Source organism: Artibeus jamaicensis, unplaced genomic scaffold (genome assembly GCF_021234435.1).
Source record: "Artibeus jamaicensis isolate MK-2021 breed Jamaican fruit bat unplaced genomic scaffold, CSHL_Jam_final scaffold_1964, whole genome shotgun sequence".
Taxonomy (NCBI): Eukaryota; Metazoa; Chordata; class Mammalia; order Chiroptera; family Phyllostomidae; genus Artibeus; species Artibeus jamaicensis.
Window position 1 is genome coordinate 6,613,638 of NW_026522030.1, and position 23,245 is coordinate 6,636,882.

The 23,245-nt window shown below is 46.1% G+C and overlaps 1 protein-coding gene across 4 annotated transcripts in view; it reads right to left on the reverse strand.

The window, feature by feature from the left end:
• Positions 1-12,759: 12,759 nt before the first annotated feature.
• TMEM268 (transmembrane protein 268) overlaps positions 12,760-23,245 on the reverse strand; it is a 29,441-nt gene continuing 18,955 nt past the window's right edge. For all 4 annotated transcript variants that reach the window (XM_037139462.2, XM_053656315.1, XM_037139461.2 and 1 more), the window contains 4 exons: positions 21,845-21,955; positions 19,757-19,837; positions 18,663-18,851; positions 12,760-15,647 (listed from right to left, as the gene is read on the reverse strand). In XM_037139462.2, coding sequence (XP_036995357.2) covers positions 15,468-15,647; positions 18,663-18,851; positions 19,757-19,837; positions 21,845-21,955 — 561 coding nt within the window. In that variant the 3' untranslated portion in view covers positions 12,760-15,467. The remainder of the gene's footprint in view (positions 15,648-18,662; positions 18,852-19,756; positions 19,838-21,844; positions 21,956-23,245) is intronic.

Below are 23,245 nucleotides of genomic sequence, written 5' to 3' on the forward strand. Positions count from 1 at the left end.
TTTGAAGTGCTTGGCCACAGCCTACATGGCCCATACAGTATTCCAGAATCAGACCAGGATCGGGGATGGAAGCCACCAGCACAGTCCAGCCAGGCCCAATGCAAAGGCTTCACCCATGTTGTTTTCCTTTCTTTCATATATGAATGCAGAATGTCCCCCGAGAGATTTTCACAAGAGAAACCTGGACCGCTACACCCAGAATCAATGGCCATTCCAGCCATGCCTCATTGGGAGACCCTGAAAATTCTAGCTGGGGACCTCATGCCAGTGTCCCAGGCCACACAACTGCGGGAGTGACTCCAGAAGGAAGAGAGAGGTGAACAGGGTCCATGAAGACTGACTCTGAAACTCCCCCGAGGAGGAGAAGACGTCTGAGCCATCCCTGTGCCACCAGCAAGAGTCACTTCAGCTCCTGAGAAAACCACTGCGGGAGGAGCTGCCTCCAATTAAAGTCCACGGTCACGTCACAGGACTGTGTCTCTTCTCATTTCCCTCTCCCTTACCTGGGAGTGCCTTTTCCCAAATGTCTTACCATGGTTATATACGCTAACCTAACAATCTAACTCACTTGAAACAACTTTTGTAAACTTTCTGATAGCTTCATCTTTCATTTTGAGATACCTGTCATTTCAAACTTAAAGAAAAGTCGCAACAATAGTACAAAGAACCCCATTTCACTGTTTGCCTGGATTTGCTCATTGTTTACATTTCCCCCATTTACTTCACCATTTCTTTTCTCTCTTTCCCTATATCTTTTTTCTAGCTCTTTGAGTGAGTTGGGCCTGACATGTCCCCTGTACCCTAAAAGTCTTCAGTATTTCCTAAGAACATGGATGTTCTCTTACGTAACTACAGTACAATTATCAAAAGCCAGAAATTCAACATTGATACAATACTATTCAAATTTCATCAGCTGCCCCACAAAAGTCTTACAGCTCCTTTTTCTCCCAGTTCAGGATCTAGTCCAAGACCATCAGCTGCATGTAGTAGTCATGTCCCTATTGTCTTTAATCTGGCACTTCTGAGGTGTTGACCCCTTCTGTCTACAAATGGCTTTTCGTTTGTCCAAACTTACTCTTCAATCTTTCATGGCTATTACTAAACGTTCTTTGTATAAATGTTCACATTTCTTATGAAACTTATTCCTAAGTGTTTTATCTTTTCTGTTGCCATTGTCAGTGGGGTTGTTCCTCTATCATTATGGCTGTAATCAGTTACTGCTTGTGTATACTCACACTGTTGAGGTAACTTATTTTATGTATTGCCTCCCTTCTAAATTATGCCATTGTTTGAGCTAGTTTCGTCATTGATTCCCTTATGCTTACCAAGAAGGTTACTGTACTATCTGCAAGCAGAGATACTTTAGCTTCTTCCTTTTCTAATTCTTGTATCTCTGATTTACCTCATCTAATTGCAATGGCTAATACTACCAGTACAATGTTAAGTAGTGGAGATAATGGATATCTGTGTTTTGTGAGAGAAATACCTCTAGTGTTTGCCCATTAAGAAAGGAGCTCATTTTTAAGACAAAGAGATTGAGATAAAGATATCATATTAAGAAAATATCCATCAAATTCCTTTTCTTTTTTTTTTTCAGCATCTATGGAGGAAAAAAATCTCACCTCATATTTAACCGACTTCCCATTCCACAAAGAAATTCCACCCACTCACGATGTATTGTTTTCATAAAATGAAGTTTGAGTCAGTTCACTAATATTGTATTTAATAGTTTTGTGCCAATAGATGACATCAGTCTGTAATTTTTTTGCATTGCCTTTATCAGACAGCTATTTATATTCTATACTTGCTTAATTAAAAAATTCATAAAAACAACTTGGAAGCTTGCTTTTGCTGTACATGCTCTAGACCACATTATGCAGCAGTGGAACTGCCTGGTCTTTGAAAGTCTAATAGAATTCCCCTGTGAAACCATCTGGGCCAGCTGCCTGGTTTTTTTTTTTGGCGGGGCAGTAGTTTCTCTATTTCTTCTCCAGAAATTGACGGAGTTTCCTGTCTCTAATGCAGCCATTTTGGTAAACTGTTATTCCCTAGGAAATTATATCTAGTTTTTCAAATGTATTTGCATAAAGGTACATAAAGTGCTCTCGGTATTTAAAAATTTTACCTCAATGTTTATTTTTCCCTTAACCTTTCTAATTTTATATATTCATGTTCTCTCCCTCTTTCCTCATTAAGTAACAAAGTGTTCTATTTTGTTTATGCTCTGTAAAATATTTTATCAATTAGATCCACTTTTTTAATACTGTATGTAAATAATTTCAGTTTTTACTCTGGTACTTCTTTTTCTTAAACAATCTTTTGATTATCTTGATGTTCTTTTCCTAGCTTTTTTCATTGGGAATTTATTTTATTTATTTCCTTTATTCAAACATTTAAGGGCTGTGGTAGGCAGAATAATGCCCCCGCCCCAAAAAAAAACACACCTTTGCCCTATTTCTCTAAACCTGTGAATGTGTTGCCTTACCTTACTAAAGAGACTAAGGACATGCGTACAGTTCAGGGTGCTAGTCAGCAGACTGAGGTGGACAGTGAGCCCGTCCAATCACATGGGAGAATCTCTGCAGCCCAGTTCGGGCTCATTTCTGTCCCCGTAGCACAGAGATCGGGACAGGAGGAGGGAGAGTGGCCGCAGCAGGTAAAACACAGCATTTCCTCCCCAGCAGAGAAGGAACTAAAGTGGTACAGTCCATGTGTAAAACAATTTAACAACATCAACCCTGAACCTTTAAAATGCCCCAGCTTCTGATCCATCATCCTCTTCTGCCAAATCATCAGCTGGGTCACCTTGACCAAAACATCTAATAAACATTCTGAGCCTCAGTTCCCAGCTCCTGGGCTCTGTGACATCACAGACAGCCTTTCTCTGCCCCGCCAGCTGCAGGTGAGTGAGGCTCAGAGGTCAGGCCTGAGAGCAGGAGAGGGTATTTGTTCTGTAGTGAAGGGAGAGACACTGTCTCCATCATTCCTGGACACCTTTTCGCTTTGCTGCAGGAAGCAGCCATTGCCTCTAACTTTGTTTCTCTCTGGGTCCAGTCTCCCCACCTGTGCTAAATGACCCCTAAGGGCTCCTCCAGCTCCAGAAGAAGCCTTCCTGTTTGACCTTGTGGATCTTTCTTGTTCTAATCCAAGTGCTGTGGAGTCACTGGAGACCAAAATGTCACAGCCCACAGAGGACACCCCAGGGCCCTTTTTTTTGGCTGCTACTTCCATCTAGAGGAGGACACTGGAAGTGCAAGAACCACCACACCCCACCTGCCTCAGCCAGCATCATTCACTTTATTGAGCACTTACTGTGTGCCAGACACCATGCTAAGCACTTCATGTCTTTCTTTATGCCACCCAATCTTCACAAAATCATTCTAAGATAGGTTTTACCATTCCCATTTTACAGTTAGGAAGACTGAGGTTGGACGAGGTTGAATTGCTCTAAATTACACATCAAGGTCCAGCAAGAATTACTGCATAAATTTGTAAAAAAATTACACCTAAGTGAAAAACGTACCTCCACCTAAGCAAGAAATGTACTCTCTTAATTGCTCTGCTGCTCTGCCAAGTTTCAGGAGCAGCCTTTCCATTTGAAAACCAGCTTCCATGAACTCTCAGAAGTTCATGGTTCTAAACATCTCTCTTCCTCTGGAATTGCCTGTAGAGTGAGGCTATAGACAGCAAAGGCTCCAGATCCAGACAAAACTATGTTAAAGTCCCCATTGCTCTCTTGGCTATAAGACCTGAGAAAGTCCCCTTTCTGAAGCTCAATGCCATCACCTGAAAGGGGCACAAAGTCCTGCCTTGTAGAGTGAAGCTGAAGGTTAAGTGAGCTGACAGATGTCAAAGGACCTGTCCAAGATGCTCAGTGAATGCCACTGTCCTTGACACCTTGGCTGTTTCTCTTCCCTTGTTTATCTTCCAAGATTTCAGTCACTGGGAAAACAAGGTAAGTCCAGAATCAGCGTGTTTCTATCCACATCTATGATCAGGGAGTAAAACACGTGTTAGCAGAAAAGGGAGAATGAGGATAATTTGGGGCATATTGTTGTCCAACAGTCAGAGAAGGCTCATGGCTTTATTCCCCAATAATGAGAAGGCACCTACTCTGTGCAAAGCCCCATGCCCACTGCTGGGGTCCAAAGGTGAACTGGACCCATGCCTGCCTCCTTGAGAGCAAGAATCTCTCGCTCACATCCATGGTCATGTCCCTCACATGGTGCCTTACACCAGTAGGTCTCCAACAAATATATGCTGAACAAATTGTCTGATTCTCAAACATGAACAAGGCACAAAGAGTGAGGAGGGAAGGTAAGAGGGAGTTCCGGGGGAAGAAAGGGGGTTTCAATGGGATGAATTAAATAGGGTGAATAGGCCAGAAGACTTTTCTAGAAAAGGTGACCCTTAAGCAAGGCTGGAAGGAGGCGAAGGAATGAGTCTCTCAGACCTCTGGGCAAAAGCATTGCCCAGCCAAAAGTAGAGCCCATGCAAAGGCAGTTACAATGCAGCAGAGGAAAGGAGACAGCAGGAAGGCAGTTTTAGATTATGAATTTGGCCACAGGAAAGGGGCATGAGAGTGGGAGATGGCCAGGAGCCCGGAAGAGAGAAAGGAGTCTGGGAATAAGATAAGGACATACGACCTTGGGCCTTGGATCATCAGAGATGGAAGGAGAGATGATGCAGCCCAACGCCACCTATTACAGGTGGGAGCCTAGGCCCAGAGACAGGCATGGACTAACCCAAAGCCACACAGCAATTCAGTGCAGAGCCAGGAAGATCTCTCCGCAGCGCCACGCTACCATGGGCTCAGGCCCAGCTGGAATAGACGGGAGCCAACAAGCTACCACATGAAGGAACAGGAATGGAAAGAGAATGAGCACTGAGGTAGCAGCTATGTGCACCTGCCATCACAATGCTCACTTTATGTGCAGTTAACCCCAGTGGTTCCTCCACGGTGGGCACTCATTCCCATATTCCAGATAGGACAGCAAGGCTCAAAGGGTTTACAGAATCAGCCCATGCGCAGACGCCTGGAACGCAGTAGACAAACCTGACTTCTAAATGCTTATCTAGGGGCACTACTGCGCACATGTGTTGGGCTCTGCTGCCACAAGTCCCAGCAGAGAGAGATTTTTGTTTTCTAGTGAGTCTTACATTCATTTAGGAAACAGCCCTGCCCAGAGGACTGGGCTGCACCCCTAGGTCTGCTGATTCAACAAAATGCTTCTGCAGGCAGACCGTCAGAGTAGAGGCTCCAAGCTCCTTCTTGGGTGAGAGAACTCTGGACAGAAGAGGAAGACGGGCCAAAGGTAGGCCCACACAGGGGAACCTGGGCCTGCTGTCCAAAGGGGGCTTCTGGAGGTGTGGGAGAGGGGAGGGGTGAGACCAGGGGAGACACCGGCTCAGTATGACCCACTGCTGAAATAACAATGGGCTTCTGAGATCAGAGCTGCCGAGCCCCCCACTGTCCTTTCCTCTCCTCGCAGTCCACCAAGACATGGCGTCAAAGATTTTCTGTTGCTGTTGCCCAGCTGGCGAGGGGCCTTCTACCACCGTCAGCACCTACAGCCCAAGAATGTCCCAACAGCATCACCCACGGACCTTTGGTAGGTTCCTGCTGTGGCTGTGTGGTGGTTGTCCCTTCTGCTGGGACACCCTCAGATTTCTTTCAGCTTTTGGGGCGTGTCAAAGGGGAGGAATTACCCAAACCTGTAACAATACAGCCTAAGACTATATTTATTAGATATTAAAGACCACTGGCTTTAGTGCAACATGTCTGCTTGAATTCTGCCTCAGTCACTTACTGAGCTTCAGCACGCCCCTCTGCAAATGAAGATAAGCATAGTACACCACCTGCTCTTCAGATTGTTGGGAGGATAAAATGAGGCCACATATATAAATGTCTAGAATATGGCCCCACAGAAGGCATGTACTCAACAGACAGAAACTTATATGTGTGTACTAGTCAGGACCAGCTAGGCTATGCTGTCATGACAAGTAAACTGCAAGACCTCAACTGCTTAACGCAGTTTGGGGTTATTCTTACCTCAAGCAAGTAGAATTTTATTAAGCCATGATATGAGCAACCCTCAAATGGGGTATGACCGAGGCTGTCGACTCACTTGTAATTCAAAGCCTTGTCCTTCACTCTTTCAGATCTAAACACAAATCATCAAGATCATAGGCAAAGGAGACACCCACCCCACTCCATCAATGGGGTGCTGAAGACATGTACTCTTGCGAGACCCTGAACATTCTACTAGTCGGCAAGCAGCCCCACACAGGTCTCTGAGGCCGCACAGCTGCGGGAGTGACTCCAGGAGGAAGAGGGAGGTGAACAGGGGCCATGAAGACTGACTCGGAAACTCCCCCGTGGAGGAGAAGACGTCTGAGCCATCCCTGTGCCACCAGCAAGAGTCACTTCAGCTCCTGAGAAAACCACTTCGGGAGGAGCTGCCTCCCATTAAAGTCCTCAGTTGCATTATAGGACTGTGTCCCTCTTTTCCCCTCCCCCAGCCCCACTTCTGAGATTCCCTTGGATGAGGAGCAATTAGAACCTAGTATCTTAAAAGAAAATATGGTTTTATTATTCTAAAATATTTCAGTTACTCCCAACCAACCCAACAAGTGTCTAGGAGAGGCCAGTTAGCATGATGGGTGGCTATAAATGCATGCTGTAATAAATGCCTAGACTTTGAGGGGGCAATTCTGCTCACCTATTGCATGGCTCCATTTGGTGCTCAGGACTGTAGTGAATACTGGGGCGGGTTGTGCAAAAACTCTGCAACCAGTAGCCATGTGCATTGTATCAGTGAACAAGGCCAGTGCTGATACCCAGAGCTGTTCACCAGAATGTACAGCGTGCAAATGTGAGTAATATGTGGGAGACCCCGACTGCCTTCAACTCCACCCAGGGAGACAGGCACAGAAGCAGATCACTTCATTGTAACAGAACAACAATATTCCCTTTTGGGGAGCAAAAAAATGAGAAGCACTTTGAGACCAACGTGGGGATTCAGGGAAGGCTTTCTGGAAGAGATGGTGCTTGAGTTTTCTGAAGTTTGAGAAGGATTTGGCCAAGCAAAGAGGAGGGGGAATGATACTCGGTAGGGGGGCCCACAAAATAGGTCAAGTTGAGAAAGAGAGGCAGAGTCGGGTGGGGTATGAGAACAGTGAACTTTGATGTTTGGAATGACTGAGGCGAACACCTGAGTCAGAGCGTGGCGGGAGGTGAGAGGGCACAGCAGTGAGAGATAAAACCCAGGAAAAGGGAGCTGGGCTCTCTCCCGAAGGTCCTGGGGAGCCACAGGTGAGTTCTGAGCAACAACATAGCATTGCCAGGTATCTGATTTTTGCAATACGCCCATGGTGGGATAAGAAGACAACTTATCATAACCGCACACCCTATTCCTGCACTTGCCTCAGAAAAGAAAGGATGTCTTGTGCTATAGTTCTATAGACTAAAGTTGATACCCACAAAGGAAAGCCCATCCTGACTGCAATTTGAAGTGAGTAATAATGATAATAATAGCAATGTACAAAATCTGGTATTTCACTTACTTTTTTAAGTGCCTTATAAATATCAACTCGCTTAACACAATAACCCAACAAGGTTAGTACTATGACTACCTTGTATCAGTTACTCTCCTGTATAGTTAATTACTACCCTGTATGGTTAATTCTTATACTAGTTAATTATTATATTCACAAATGAGGAAACTGAGACAGAGAGCTTAATAAGTCTCTTAAAGTTGCCATAATAGTAAATGACAGAGCTGAGACTTGAACCCAGGAAGCCTGACTTCAGAGTCCATGTTCTTAACCAACCAGTTCACAAGGATGCTAGAATGACATTCAGTTGCTCTCTGGGCTCAAGATGGATTATTCATTGCCTGCTCTTCGAAAATGGAGCTAGGCCCTTTAAATCTTTTTCCTTTGGCAGCTGCTTACAATGCTATGCTTTGTCTGTAGGGGGTGCTAGAGACTAGGAAAGAGGAAGGGCTTTCCCTCCTGGTGCTGGCATGCTCCTCTTAGCAGGCTCATGCACAAAACACAGCTTCTCCAGTATCTACCTTCTGCAGCACATGCAGCTTCTCAAGCATCTGGCTCCTGCAGCCCAGCCAGCTTCTCCAACAACAGGTTTCTGCAGTGTGCACAGCTTTCCTGCACCCAGATTCTGCAGTGCATGGTCATCAGTAGCACTTAGCAGCCAGCAGCTTCTCCTAGTACCCACAGCAAATGAGGGAGTATCTCCATCTCTCCGGAATAGTTTCCCCTGTCACCCTAGCAGTCCGATGTCTAGAACATTCTGTCAACACTTCATCTCAGGCTTCTCTGCATCCAAAGAACCACAGCCATGTCCTACCCAACAAGGTCCAGCTCGCAGCTGGGGATGGCGTGTGGGGTGCTATTCCTTCGGGGTCTCTCTCAGCCCTGGGATTGGTGGCTGCTCCTTGTAGCTGCTGTTCTCATGGTCTTTAGAATTCTCTTTACTTCTCACAACCCAATCCATTAGTTCCTTCTTTATATCAAACTTTCCATATTCACATTACTATGAACAGTTCATTCTTATATTAAGCTTTCCATACTCATATTACTATGTGGTTTCAAGTCTTCTGATTGGACCCTGACTGACACAGACATCCAAGAAGCTGCCTAGGCAGTCAAAAGAGACAGCAACACAGGTACAAACTGGGACAGCAGCCCAGGGAAGGAGAGCCCAGGTTACAACGCAGTTCTCAGGTAAGGCTGGCCAATTCTGAGAACTGGGGAAGGAGGTTCTAGGATTCTCTTGTGGTGCAGAAAACTGAGAAGGGGTTAGTGGTGAGGCCAAGGTGACAGATCATTTCACCTTGAGCTATCTTAAGCTGGAGGAGCCTATGGGACACATGGGTGGCACATCCAGAAGGTTAAAAATATGTAGCAGGCATGGGTAAAAGAACCATGAATGGAAGGAAACGAACAGGCTTGCTAGTTGTGTGTGGATTACCAGTTCCCTAGGCTGACACGCCTCTTCCCACAAGGAAAGAATCCTCAACAGCATCAGCTGGGTGAAGAGCCTTCCACTTTCCTGGTACTTCACTGTCCAGGGTCCTCTTCTACTTCCTGTTCTCACACTGTATCCTCTGGGCTATCCTCTGACCTCAATTTTTATCTATTCCATGCATTCCTCACCACCTCCCATACCAAGGTCCCACTTTCCTTCCCCAGAAGACCCCAAGCTACTTATGTCTTGGAACTAAGATGCATGATTCCATGAGAACTGTAAACTATTTCCTGCATAGATGCCGCAGTTGCTCTGCACATAAAAGATGCTCCTTAAATGGCACTTCCTGCTTTCATCATTTAGAAGCCTCTTCACAGATGGGACGGTAAGAGACTCACATCCCTATGAATTTGTCAAAGAACTCTGAGCCTCAGAATGACATCTTTTTGGAAGGATTTTCGAATCATTACCATAAAAATAATAATGGAAGCCAGAGCTGGATTTTACCCCTGACTGTGGCAGACTATGTAGCAGACAAACCCTCCTGTCAGAGCAGTTTTTAAAAGCTCTAGTTTGGGGGGATTTTCTTAAATCCATTCAAATGCATCCGAGAGTTACCAGTGCAGTTGGGACTCAAGAGGCCAAGACCCTGCAGAGGAAGGAAGTGGAAGGAGATGAAATACACACTGAGGCCTTACGCCCCCTTCGAGACCCCTGCCAATTCCTAAGCAGGTCAAAGCAGCTGAAAAATCCGGCACAGCCTAGAGTAACAAAAACTGGAGGCTGAGGGCTCACCTTGAAGAAGGAGTCCTGGTCACTAAAAAGGTTTTAACCAGGTCTTCAGTTAAAATTCCTGAGGGGCTGTAATCTCCAAGTCAGAGCTAACTTGACCTAGACCAGGTCTCACAGGACTACAACCCAGAGTCAAATCTATGCCAATCCCACTTTTCTCAGAAGCAGAAGTAAATTCTTCCTGAAGGCATATCCAGAGTCTTGTACATCTCTTCATTTAAAAAAAAATGTCTGGCATCCAATCAAAAAAATTGCCAGGAATACCAGGAGATAAAAGCAATGAACCAAAAAGCAAAAGAAACAGATCTACAGAAGAGCCAGATACTGGAGTCAGAAGACATGGACTTTAAAATAGCAAAGGAAATAGATGGAGATGGATGATTCATGGAGAACTGTAAACTATATAAAGTTAATTAAATTACATAGGATTAAATACTATGATAGCTGAAATTAAGAACTCTAGCGGAAAGATTAAAACCAATTAAACACAAATGAGGGCAACAGTAATGGACTAGAGTGTAAGTTGGTAGAAAATATTCAGAGTGAATCAGAGGAACCAAAACAATGGAAAACACCGCATCTTAAAGATACACTGAAAAGGTCTTAACTCACCTCTTATTAGAGCCCCAGAAGATGAGAGTCAAGGGGTATAAGCTTTGATGAAAGATACTGTGTCACAGATTCAAGATGTGCTATGAACCTCAAGCAGGATAAATACAAGGAAATCTATACCTAGGCACATCAAAACCATTGCTGAAGCCCAAAACAAAGAGAAAATTTGAAGAAGAGCAACGAGACTCGGAGCCGACTTCATAAGAGAAACAATGAAAGCCAATGACATCTTCCAAAAGTTGAAAGGAAATAACTGCAGGACCCTGGAATTCTTGACTTACCAAAAAATATCTTTCAAAAATAAAACCAAAGTGGAGATTTTTCAACAAACAAAACTCAATCTATCACCAGAAGATCTACATGGGAAGGAAAATGCTAAGCGTATTTCTAAATAGACTAAACACTAAAGTGTAGTATTTAGTACAGTATAGTGTAGTACAGTATTTAGTATAGTATATGCTATACTAAAGAAAAATTCCAAAGGTAGTTCTAGGAGGGAAATGATCCTAGATAAATGTATAAAAATGCAAGAAGAAACAAAGAGTAATGAAAAAGTAATCCAGAGTAACACAAAGTAAACATATGAATAAATATAAATGAGTACTGGCTACGTCAAACAATATCTGTTGTGGTTTAAAACATGGAGAGAACTGGGGATGGTTGTGGTGGGGGGAAATGGAGGCAACTGTACTTGAACAACAATAAAAAATGTGAAAAAATTTTAAGTTAAAATTAAAAAAATAAAATAAAGTAAAACATGGAGAGAATTGAAACCCACAACAATAGCACAGCAAGCAGAAAGGTGAATTCTGAAGTCGCTGGATTGTCCAGAGAGTGGTGCCAGACCTCACCTAGCACCGAAAGTCAGGGATGCTGCATCCCAAAGTAACCACTAAAAGAAGAGAATACATTCTTTATAGGCTAATAGAAGAGAAATTATAAAAATGATGCAAAAGAAGGCAAAAAAAAGGACACAAAACAGAACACACCAAAAAAAGATCAAAAGAAAGTAAAAAGCAAAATGGTACATATAAGCCCAAACCTATCTAATGTATTAGTAGTACATCAGCCATAGCAGAGTAAATACTCCAGTTAAAAAAACTGAGACTGAATTTTTAAAAATCCCATATACCCACAAAAGGGGTACCTTAAATAGAAGGACAAAGTTCAAAGTTAAAAGGTAGAAGAAACATATACTATGTGAAGACTATTTAAAAGAAAGCTCATGTGTCAAAGTAAACTGTAAGGCAAAAATCTAATATAGATAAAGAGGGCTATTTCACGAAGCTGAAAGGGTCAACCTATCCGATTTCTCAACCTGCATGCATGTGATAACAGAGCAAAACTTGTCAGAAGTAAGTTATTCACAGCAGCGTGAGTCATAACAGTCGAATGTAGAAACAACCCAACTGATGAATGGATACACAAAATCTGGTCTAACCATGCGGTGGAATATTATTCTGCCGCTAAAAAGGAATAAAGTGCTAGTGCTAGTACATGCTACAGCATGGATGAATCTTGAAATATGTTATGTGAAAGAAAAACCAGATACAGAAAAGCCACATACTGTATGATTCTACTTACATGAAATGTCCAGAATAGGGAAGTCTACAGAGAGAGCAAATAGATTAGGGGTTGTCATGGATTGGGGAGAGGCAGGAATGGCTAGGGCAGGGCAGGTGACGAAAACGTTCTAGAGTTCAATAGTGGCCGTGGCTGTGCAATCTCATGAACATACTAAAAAATACTGAACCGTATACTTTAAAATGGTGAGTTTTATGGTATGTTAATTACATCATATTTTTTTAACTATGTCATTAAAAAAACAATTTGTCAGAAGTAAAAGGAGAAACAAAACCCTACCCTCACAGTTGGAGAGTTCCCTGGCTTTGCTGCTGAAAGAACAAGCAAACCGACATCAGTAAGGACAAAGACTTGCACAAGGCAGGTAAAAGCCGAAGACGGCACGTGGCAGCTGCAGGAGAAAAGCAGTCACTGACAGAGCCCTCGCTACGTGCTTCACATACATCACCTCAATGAACCCACCTATTATCACACACCCTTAACAGACGAGGAAATGGAGGTATAAGAGGAACAGAGCGGGTAGCATCTGGCCCAGAGTCACCAGCTCACTCTTAACCTCCCTGCTCTACTGACTGTTCCTAGTACTGAATTTAAGAAAGATTTGACTAGAATATTAATTCACATAAACACCCTATGGTGCTGGAGTAACTGAGGTCTGATGCAGCCTGAATAAACATAAACGGTTAATGACCTACCACATCAATGAAAATACACATTGAGCACCTACAGTAAACAAGACATAGTGAGAGATTTAAGAAAAATAGCAACAATTTATTGAGCTCATATTCAAGCTTGCACCACAAAGCTGCAAGAGCTTCACATTTTTGACACCAGTTTATCTCCACCATAACCTGCTGGGCAGGCACTCTAATCCCCATTCCACGCAGGACGGGCGAGACCTCAGGGTGGGAAGGACGCTGCTCCTAAGAGACAGAGCTTGGATTGGAATCACTGACTCTGGAGTCCAGGCACCCACTTCTGGTCACTGGCCCACCTTCACTGTCACCATGGCTGTCATGAACGCAGCCTTCAAACCTAAAATGCATGCTCATTTGCTGAACCTGGTCTTCACGGATACCCTGTGAAGCAGGCAAGACAGATGGCCGACTTTTCTGAATGAGAAACCTGAGATGTATACCTGGTGTGCACAGCTGAATGCCCCTCCCAGCAGGACAGAGTGTCAGAAACAGAAAAAAGGGAAAAGCAGGAAAAAACACATGAGGGCTCCTTAAGCCCTAAAATGGGAAAACTGCTGTTCTGTCATTTAACACACACACTTTCGTGCTGTTGCCACACTGGCCAGGACTTAATGGTTGGATGGTAACCATGGGCTTCTACCGATCACATTCCCAGCCCACACTGCCTCTGTGGCCGGAGACAGACCATAATCACCTCTGTGAATAATTCTCACTGAGCAAAGCTGCCCCAAGAGTTGGCTAACACAGCCATTCCCAAGGGCTGGTCTACAAACGCTTTCTCTTCTCTGGCCCAGAGAAAGCGATGGTCAGACTCACATGGTAAGTCACCCACATCATAACACTTCACATTCACTGGACCCAGTCATAAAGGAGTGAAGTGACACTCAGACAGGTTAAGTGACCTCGCCAAGGTCACGCTGCTAGGAGGCTGCAGATCTGGGATGAGAATCTAGGTCTCCTCCTGCCAGCTAGGCCAGGGTTCTGTCCAAAAGTGCGTCAGGTCTGATGCACCTCAGCCACACGGGGCTATAGAATCTTTCTATGTGTACATAAAGGCATAAAAGACAGACAGGCCAAGGGCTATAATGGAGCAAGAAACACTGGAAATTCCTGTAACTTTGGCTTTGGAAGGGCCATTAAGAGTCATCCGATTTGCCCTTTATATAGATGGTTAAACTGCACAACTAGGAACGACAGTTCAGGAGCAGAACCCAGGTCTGTGCCAACGTCATCATTCAGCTGAGTTTACTTTTTTAAAGAGTTTATTTATTTATTTTGAAACAGAGGGGAAGGGAGGGAGAGAGGAAGAAAAACTTCAATGTGCAGTTGCTTCTCGTGCACCCCCTAACGGGGACCTGGCCTGCAACCCAGGCATGTGCCCTAACTGGGGATCTAACCAGCAACCTTCTGGTTCACAGGCCAGAGCTCAATCCAGTATGCCACACCAGCCAAGGCTCAGATGATTTTAGAGAGCAATTTGCAAAAGCTACGACAAAGGTGACAGAGCAATTAATTACTCTTTAGCAGGACCAGACCGTGCACAAAGATAAGGTGTAGTCTTTTTCCGTGAGTAGATTATAGTCTGGCTAGAAAAACAGGCATGTGCACAGGAGAACAGAATCAATAAAATAAAATATCAGCAAAGGCAGCAGCTACATCAAGAATTTAAAGGAGACAGAGAGTAGCAGAACTGGCTATGCTGGAAAGCTTCCTAAAATTGGGATAAGCAAAGCTGGACTTTGAAGCATGCATAGGAGCCCAACAGGGAGAAAGGAACAGTAGGTATGTTAGTTCAGTAAACGGTTTCAACTTAAACTTAAACTTTTTATTTTGCGGGAGATGAAGCCAAATTGCAAATGAAGGGCAGATTTGGGGGGCTGGGGAACCTTTCAATGCCAGGCTAGAGCTTTCAGATTTGGGCCTATAGAATCATGGGTCTTCAAATTTATTCAGGAGCAGAGAACCTGGAAGCCTCTGAGCTCTTCATGGAACTCCACAAAGATGACGCTTCACTCCAGTACAGTGACAGTGTCAGAAAACAGGGCCGTCAGTGCACATCTGCAATATAACACAAGCACAACCACGCATACCCCGGAATGAAAGTCCTCAAGTCAGACAAAATGCGTCTTCTCCGGGTGGTCCCACTGACAGTCACGTGTCATTGCTTTTCTTCCTTGGTCCCCTGGAAGCCTGTGCACAAGCAGAAAGCAAGCACAGGTACCTCTGTTTTTTCCTTAAGAATCAGAGGAGAAAGCTGTAAAAAGGAGAACATTCTGAGAATTCACTTCATTTTTTCAGACTGGGAGGAGGCAGGCTTGTCACTGCAGAGGCCCAAGGCCACGCCACACAGGCAGCGCCCTCCAGGGCCTCGGTTTCCCCAGCTGACACGAGGGGTTGGAGGTGGGCACATCATCCGAGACCAGCCTGTGGACACATCTGGCCCGGTCTTGTCATCTTCACATTTGCTGGGCTGCCCTCAGGGAGGGCTGGCAGAGCGGCCCTTCCACCCAGGCCCATAGTGTCAAGCAGCATGGAGAATAGCTTGTAACTGGCCCAGCTTGGCAACCACGGCTTCAGAAAAGGACTGGGGTCATCATGGGATGTCAACAGCCGTTTCTGTGCAGGGTCCCAGAGTGAGCGTGACACCCTGTCGCTGGCATGACTGACACCCTTCAGAGTACCCCAGGTGCTTCTCACCTCGGGCTCGCCATTGGCCATCTTGGGCCCCTGAGGCCTCGCTGACTTCTCACCTTCTGTCTTGGAGGAAAATGAGTACCTTCGTCCCTATGTCACCTGGCCAGGAATGGGCAGCACCCGGTGCCCAAGATGTAGGCTTCTATGAGTTGGCAGGGGCATGGGACCTTTGGAGAGTCTGTGTGTCGTGTCCCCATGGCCTGGGGGAGCTGGGAGGTGACCAGGAGCCGGATGTAGTAGCCACCAAACACTGCCAGCAACTGCTGGGCCATTTCCTGGAAAAGACAGGGAAGCAAAGTGAGCTACACAGAGAGCAGCAAATGCATATGAAGAAACCAAGCTGTCCTCACACCCCTGGGCCAGCAGTGATGCTCGCCAAGGAGGAAGAACCTGGCCAGGCCTCCATCTGGGGCCCTCGGCAGCTGCCTGGTCTGGTCTGGAACCCGCGCTCTGCAGCTGACGCTATGGGGCTTCTGCAGCTGACGCTATGGGGCTTCTGCACCCTCGGTTTCCTCATCTCGGAACAGGGTAACCTAACTGCTGATAGGTGGTAATAATATGCACAAAAAAATCTATGGAGCCTCAAATTGCTAGAGAATTTAGCATTGATTCATCCCAGCCAATCACACTGTTTTGTTTCCGATGTCTGTGGGCTGGTAAAATCCATGAGGTCAAGAAAACACTCTTGAAGAAAATCACTAGTGAGTGTGGGGGGGAGGAGGGAGGGGGTGGGAGTGGGACACCCCCACAATGGTGTAACTCTTCAATCCATACCAGGTATTTGCCAGATTGCTTTAGCAAGTGCTCCTACCATATTAAGAGCTCACTTATAAAAACTGGATTTATCTCAAAAAGACAAATATGGTATGATTCCACCTATATGAGGTACCTACAGCAGTAAATTCATAGACAGGAAAGAACAGTGGTTCCCGGACGATGGGGGAGGGGGAGCTGGTGTTCAACGGGTGTGGCGTTTCGGTTTGGGAAGATGGAGAAGTTCTGGGGACGGAGGGTGGTGACGTTGCCTAACCGTACTTACTGCCACTGCATCATACACTTAAAAATGGTTAAGGCAGTACACTTTGCATTATGTATTTTAGTGCAATGAGAAAAATTAAAGTCAAAAGTAATTTTAGAAAGAATTTTTAGAAGTTGGATGTACACGTGTTCTTATTAACGCAGTGGTCTCCAAAGTTCCGCTCGCTGGTCTGGCAGCCAGAATTCTGGGGAAACGCTTCCTGACATGTGGCACTGAACCTCTTTCGCAACGTGTACTTGTGTCCAGTCTGCATGTAATAAAGTGGGGTGTGGTTGGCAGCAGGCTGCTTATGTGGGTAGAGTCAGTGATTAAGAACAGGTTTTCAAATCAAAAGGCCAAGTGGAAGAAATTTCAGCTCGGCGGCCCCATGACAGACCCTGAGCAAATCGCTTCATCTCGCCGAGCCTGTGTCTTTACCAGTAAAAGAGGGGGAATCGTAGCACCTACCTGGTTAGGCTGCGGTGAGGATTAAAGGAGCAAAGGGGTAGAAAGCCTAGTACCTGGTGCTCGGTAAATGACACCAATATCATTACCATGATCATTAGTTTTAAAAGGCAGGAACTCCCACCAAGCTTTGTGGCTTCTGTGTTTCGTATGTACTAGAAAATAGTTATCTTTTGTGCTAGAAAATACTAAAAAAACTTCAATGAGCCTACTACTTACTAATTCAGCTTGCACTTCTCACCCATGTGCCCTAAAATCATCAATAACCTAAGAAACAAAGAGCTGTGATCAAAGAAACCTGGCCTACTTAGAATCAATACGGTTGGCTTCTGGTATTGGCTTTGCCACATTCTCCATTGCTCTGTGAACTTGGGCAAGTCAGTTGACCTTCTTAGAAGCTATTTCATCCACTAGAGAAGAAAAAGTAATCCCATCCTCAGAAGGTATGCTAAAGAATTTTATGCATAATTTTAAAAAGCTATTAAGCCCTGGCTGGTGTGGCTCAGTGGATTCAGTTCTGGCCTGCAAACCAAAGAGTCACCGGTTGAGTTCCAGTCAGGGCACATGCCAGGGTTGCAGGCCAGGTCCCCAGTAGGGGGCACTCAATAGGCAACCACACACTGATGTATCTCTCCCTTTCTCCCTCCCTCCCTTCCCCTCTCTACAAAAATAAATAAATAAAATACTTTCTTGTTAAGGCTGTTAAAATGTAAATGGTCATTATAACTGTTTCCCCATTCCCCACAGGCACTGGTTTCCCACTGAAACAGGGCAGCCTGGCCTCTGCTGAGACTTAAGCACTGATGATGTTTTTTCCTCGCTAAGTTATCAGGGCAGCTACTTTCAAAGCCTGTGCACACACACTGAGATTTGATATTCATGGCAGAAAATTGTATTACTATTGATTTGAATGAACTTGAAAAAATAATTTAAAAGACCCATTATGTTTAATAGGCTATTTCGCATAAACCCAGACGTGCATGCCACAATAAAGTACGTGCCTTTAGCAATCTTTTGTGTTCTTAAAAAAGGAAAGTCAACATGATTCAAGGAAAGAGATTAATGTATTTGTCACGTTCTCTTGCAGCAGTTCCACTTGCAGGACCCCACTCCGCCCCCCCCCACCAGTGCACAAGGGACAGTCTGGGCTGGTTGGGACATGTAATCCCCAGATCTGCTGTCCTTAAAGAAAATGCGAGCACCCCCTTGCACCACACCATGCCCGAGGTCACCCTCGCTACACGTCTCCCGGACAGTGAGTCCTCACAGTGAGAAGAGGGCATGTGGCACAGGCTACAAACACTTCAGATTTCTGAACTACCAGCATTTGGTCCAACCCAACAGAGACCTTAGCAGGACCAACAGAACTCTGGGGCTGGAGGAACTAGAATTCGACAGAGATGCATACAAAGTTTAAATATCTAACTGCAATTCAAGTAGATGGATGGACTGATAAAATGATTTTAAAATGACACAAACATTCATCAACACGTTCATGGCTAGGTAGGCAATCTACAATCCATCAACACACAACTGCACATCCAGTGGAACTACTAAAAAGAATATCCAAAATATTTTTTAAAGGGGGTGTTGGGGAACCAAGTGAGTAGCAAATGACTCCTGTAAACTATTTTTCGAAGTGCCGGAGTAAAAAGAAAAATATTGAAAACCAGTAGGCTGGATCTGCATGTCTTTACCAACTCAATAAAGCCATGTGCCCCCAGAATTTACACCTTGAGGTCCCCACTCAGACTCCACACAAATACCCCAGAAAGAAGGGGACCCCGACCGGCCCAGGTGCTGTTACCTCTGGCTCCGCCTCAGGAACAAGCTGGTGAAGCTCAGTCTGCATGAGTGGCTTGTCTGCGGGATGAGGGCTGCTGGGCAGAAGAGGAGTGTCCTCCAGCAGGTTCTCAGGCCCCTCTGGCGGTGGCGTGGGGCTTACCCCAGTCTCCATGACAACACAGAGCTGGCTCAATCTGCTTCTCAGCAAGGACTGCAAAGGAAACAGAGAGGGTGCAAGGGTGGTGTCCTAAGTTGGGTGGCATGCGAGAGGACAAGTCGCTGTCTGAGCTGCGGACCCCCAGAGGACGGAGGGGCCTTCTACAGACCCAGAGGCTGACCTCGGGAGACGGTGGAGCTGAGCCACACTGGAGAGATAGGAAATCCCCTTAATAGCTTCTAAAGCACTTTTCCTTCCAAGCTCTCATTGGCTCCTCAAAGCGGCCTGGGACGTGGATATCTCTATCCATACATGCATATCTCTATCTGTACATTGCAGATGAGCAAACTGAAGCTCAAAGGCCTTGCCCCAAGCCATACAGAAGCTAATGGGCCAAGGTCAGGACTAAACCACAATCCTGATTTCAAGATGAACTACAGGGCCCAGGAAAAAGCTGATCCCAAAGGAGGAGGCCAGGGCTTGGAGACAGGAAGGCCGGGCCCAAATTGGGCATCACCAACCTGCTCTGTGTCCACCCAATGGTGCCAACAGGGCTACTCAGAGCCTCAGTTTCCTCACCTGTGGAGTCAGAGCAAGAGTTCCACAATCTTCTTCATAAATGGCAGGCAGGCATTTTGAACAAGTGAAAGTCTCCTAACCACGTGGTACTTTTCCTCTCCCGGCATCTTTATTATTATTACTATTATTATAATGTAATAAATAAATATATGTTCACTACAGGAAATGTGGAACATACCACTAGTTAAAATGGAGATCGGTTAAAATGAAATTAGTTAAAAAGGTTTAAGTCCCTCGGCAAAACCACCTCTGATTTGACAGAGATGGTCTTCCTTCTGAGTAACTTTTCCTTAGACATTTCCCAACACGGAAGTGATACAATCTGTACAATTCAATCTCCCAGGGTTTTTTGTTGTTATTTTTCATTTCACATATCTTACCTCTTGGCTAGTCTTCATTTCTCGAACATGTTCAGACAAAAACTGCGCACAGTTCTCCAGGTCAAAGTAGACAAACCAGAGCTGGGGAGAAAAGCAGCTATGAGCCCTGAGGCTCAAAGCCAGTCCCTGAGATGGTCTTCCACCTCCTGCCTCCTTGCCAGAGGTCCATCCTTCTGCGGACCCTTGAATTATCCTGGTCTCTAGCGGAACATGCCGTTCTGCTCTCTCCCAGGGTCCCCGTGCATGAAGATATCTCCTTTGTACAGTTGACAGGAAGATGACTCTGAGGGTAAACCTGTTCGCCATGGCTGCAGCCCCACCTCCCACACGTCACTAAGCACCTGACAGACTCCAGACCACCCTGGACATCATGGATCCATCCAAAGCTACCACCTCCATCTTCAGAGACCAGATGCCTTTGTTTTCTGGAAACCAACAGGCAAATGAGTGAACCCTTCACAGCCATCCCCCTTACAGGCCCCAACCAAGTCAGAGGTCATCGACCTGGGTGCTCTGTGGGCAGGGCAGCAGGGGGAGGAGTCCTCACCTCACCATTTCCTCCCCTTCCTCCGCAACCTCAACAGCCCCCAGAAAGCCAGAATAAACTTGGCTGGGACCAAAATCCTCTATGTTCACACATCACATCACCTTGTCAGGTCCACACCTGCCACGTGGCCCCCAAGTTCTGCAAGAAACTGGGAGCCCATGTCTCACACCTCCAGTCGCTGACCGCTTCTTCCGGATCCCAGGCCTCCCTCCTCCCAGGGACTGACCCATGGGAGCCAAGGCCACCTCCCTCTTGCCGACTCACCCCTCCCATCGTCTCATCCCCAAGGAAACATTTTTTAAATTACTTTTTTACTTTTCATCATGAAAATTTCCAAACAAACACAAAAGTAGGGCAAACGATGTCATTAACTTCCAGCTGCCCCCATCTGGGGTCAATAGCCACCACCACCTCATGACCACTCTTGCTTCCTTTCTATCCACCCCATCCCTCACCCAGACACTTTCCATCCCCGACCCCACCCATCTCAACGGTCCTACAGAAAATCCAAGCCCTTGTATCACCTCATCCCAAAAATACTACTTTGCAGCTGAAAGAACCCAATTATTTGAAAAGATGTGGCCACTCACTAGTCATCCACTTGCCAAGTGACCCCTCAGTGCCAATCCCTAAAGAGGATCTGGGGATAAACAAGGCTGAGAAGACCCCCAGATCCAGGGACCTCTCAGTCTGTCTGTCGCACTTGAACTGCCAGCCATCTTACAATGCCATCAAGTTCACCCTCTGCGGTCAGTCAAGCTCCCTTCTCACTCTACACCATCTCAGGTGTGCTAGGCTCCATAAACACAAGGGTCCGCCTGTGTGTGCTCTCTGCTGCAGCCCCGGAACCTAGAACCTGGCACATACCGGGCTCTCGGTAAATATCTGTGGGATGAACAGAAGACGTGCACAAGGAGATTCTTCCCAGGTCCCAGCCACAAGCCCATCCTGGTGCGCCCACCCTGGTGCTCACAAGGGGCAATGACAGGTGGGAGAAGGCAGATGCAAGGATGAGAAGATTTAGCAACCCCATGTGGGAAGCCCAGTGGGGCTCATCTAACCCAGCTGTGCCCCAGACCCACTGTGTGACCTCATACTAGTCAGCTGAGATCTCCCCACTGTCTTTGGAGTAAAGAAATCAATGGAGCCAGGCAGACAGTGCCTTTGGGATCTGACCTGCCTCTCCTGGAGCCTTGCACGGGCCCTGCATGGGCCCCTCAGTGCTTGACACAGAGGAGGCCACGTCTGTTTGGTGAGTCAGTGCTGAATGTGGAATGAGGCATGGACAGTCTTTGTCCAGTCTCCCCTCCAGGCCTGCCTCGGAGGTGCTAGGCTGCTGATTACCACCCAGAGAAGAGTCTCTCTCTAGGAAGGAACACTGGGGCAAAGAGGAAGAGAAGGACTGCCTACACCATCTCATTAGCAGACTCTGCAAGACATCGGGCAGACTAGGAGAACGTGGGGCCCCCACTCCCCATCAGCCCAGCCCAGCCCAGCTTCAAAGTAGGCCCTCGGGGACAGGTCACCCTGATACACGGTACCTGAATCACGCTCTGGCAGCCTTCCACCGTGTCCGTCACCCCCAGCAGCACCCGGTGACGCAGCAGGGCTTCGTTGGCAGCCGTCAGCCTTAGGTCCGTGTTGGTGTTGGCCTGTAAGACAAACGTGAGCCCTGTGGCCAGATCTGCCAGGGAGCTCTTGGGTTCCAGAAAGAACCACACAACATCCCACCGCTAGACACCATGGGACAATCCTCTTCTTTGAGACACACCCATCCCTCTATGAAGTGGGGCTGTGGAGTTGCTGAGACAATAAATTCCATAGTGTCAGACAGCCCTGGGGTGAAGCCCAGCTCTGCTACTTTCCAGCAGGCTACGTTCCTTCCCTCAATCTTGCTGTCTTCAATTGCACAGTAAGGATAAAGAGTATCTCTGCCTCCTAGGAATGTGGGGAGATTCACTGAGTTTGTGTGTGCAAAGCACTCAAGCCAGTGCCTGGAACACAGTCAGCTGCCATAGGCATCTGTGGGAGGAGAGGGAGTGGAGGGGAGATAGGAGGAGATAGGGGGTGAGTGAGCACTTATTGTGTAAGTAAAGCAGCTACTCTGTCTATAAGGCACCTACTTTCCAAAGTACCTAGTACAGTGCCTGGCCCCTCAGCATAGGGTGTGCAGGGGTGCACTTTGCAACTCTGTCTCTTTCTTTTCCCACTCAAACCAATGTCATGGTAGATTCAGCTGACAAAGTAGATGCTAAGCCAGGCTAGGGAGGAGAAGGAAGAAGAAGGGTGTCCGGGTCCAAAGTGCTGCTGTGGGACAGAGACAGCCCCCTCCAAGGGCTTTTGGATGCGATTAGAAGCCAGTTCACTCAAGGACAATGGTTTTCTAAACATCAGGACCCCTGTAGGAGCTTTTGAAAATGTAAGAAGACCCTTTTGGTGGTCATAGGGATGGGAAGGGCAAACCTGGCACTTAGGGACTGGAGGCAGGGACGCTAAACGCATGCCTGTTAGTGAAGGCCATGTCCCATGAGACAATCCCACATACAGAACTGTCTCCTAGCCAACCTGGACTAAAATGTACACTGAGTGAGAATCCAGGTGAAAAAACAGGCCAACCTAACTCCATCAAACATGTAAACCTAAAGTGAATTTATTTCTAAACATGTTTAAAATACAATGAATTTTCCAAGAATGCCACTGTTAAGAAAATCAAGAGATGATTCTATTTTGTTTTGCCTAAAACATTTGCAAGGGTTGTTCACCCTTTCAGAAGCATACGTCACCAGACTTGTGGCCAAGATGGAGGCGTAGAGAGGCTTTGCATCCTCGCACAACCAAAAGAAGGACAACAACAAATTTAAAAACAAAAAACAACCAGAACTGCCAGAAAATCAAACCGTATGGAAGTCTGACAACCAAGGAGTTAAAAAAAGAAACAATCA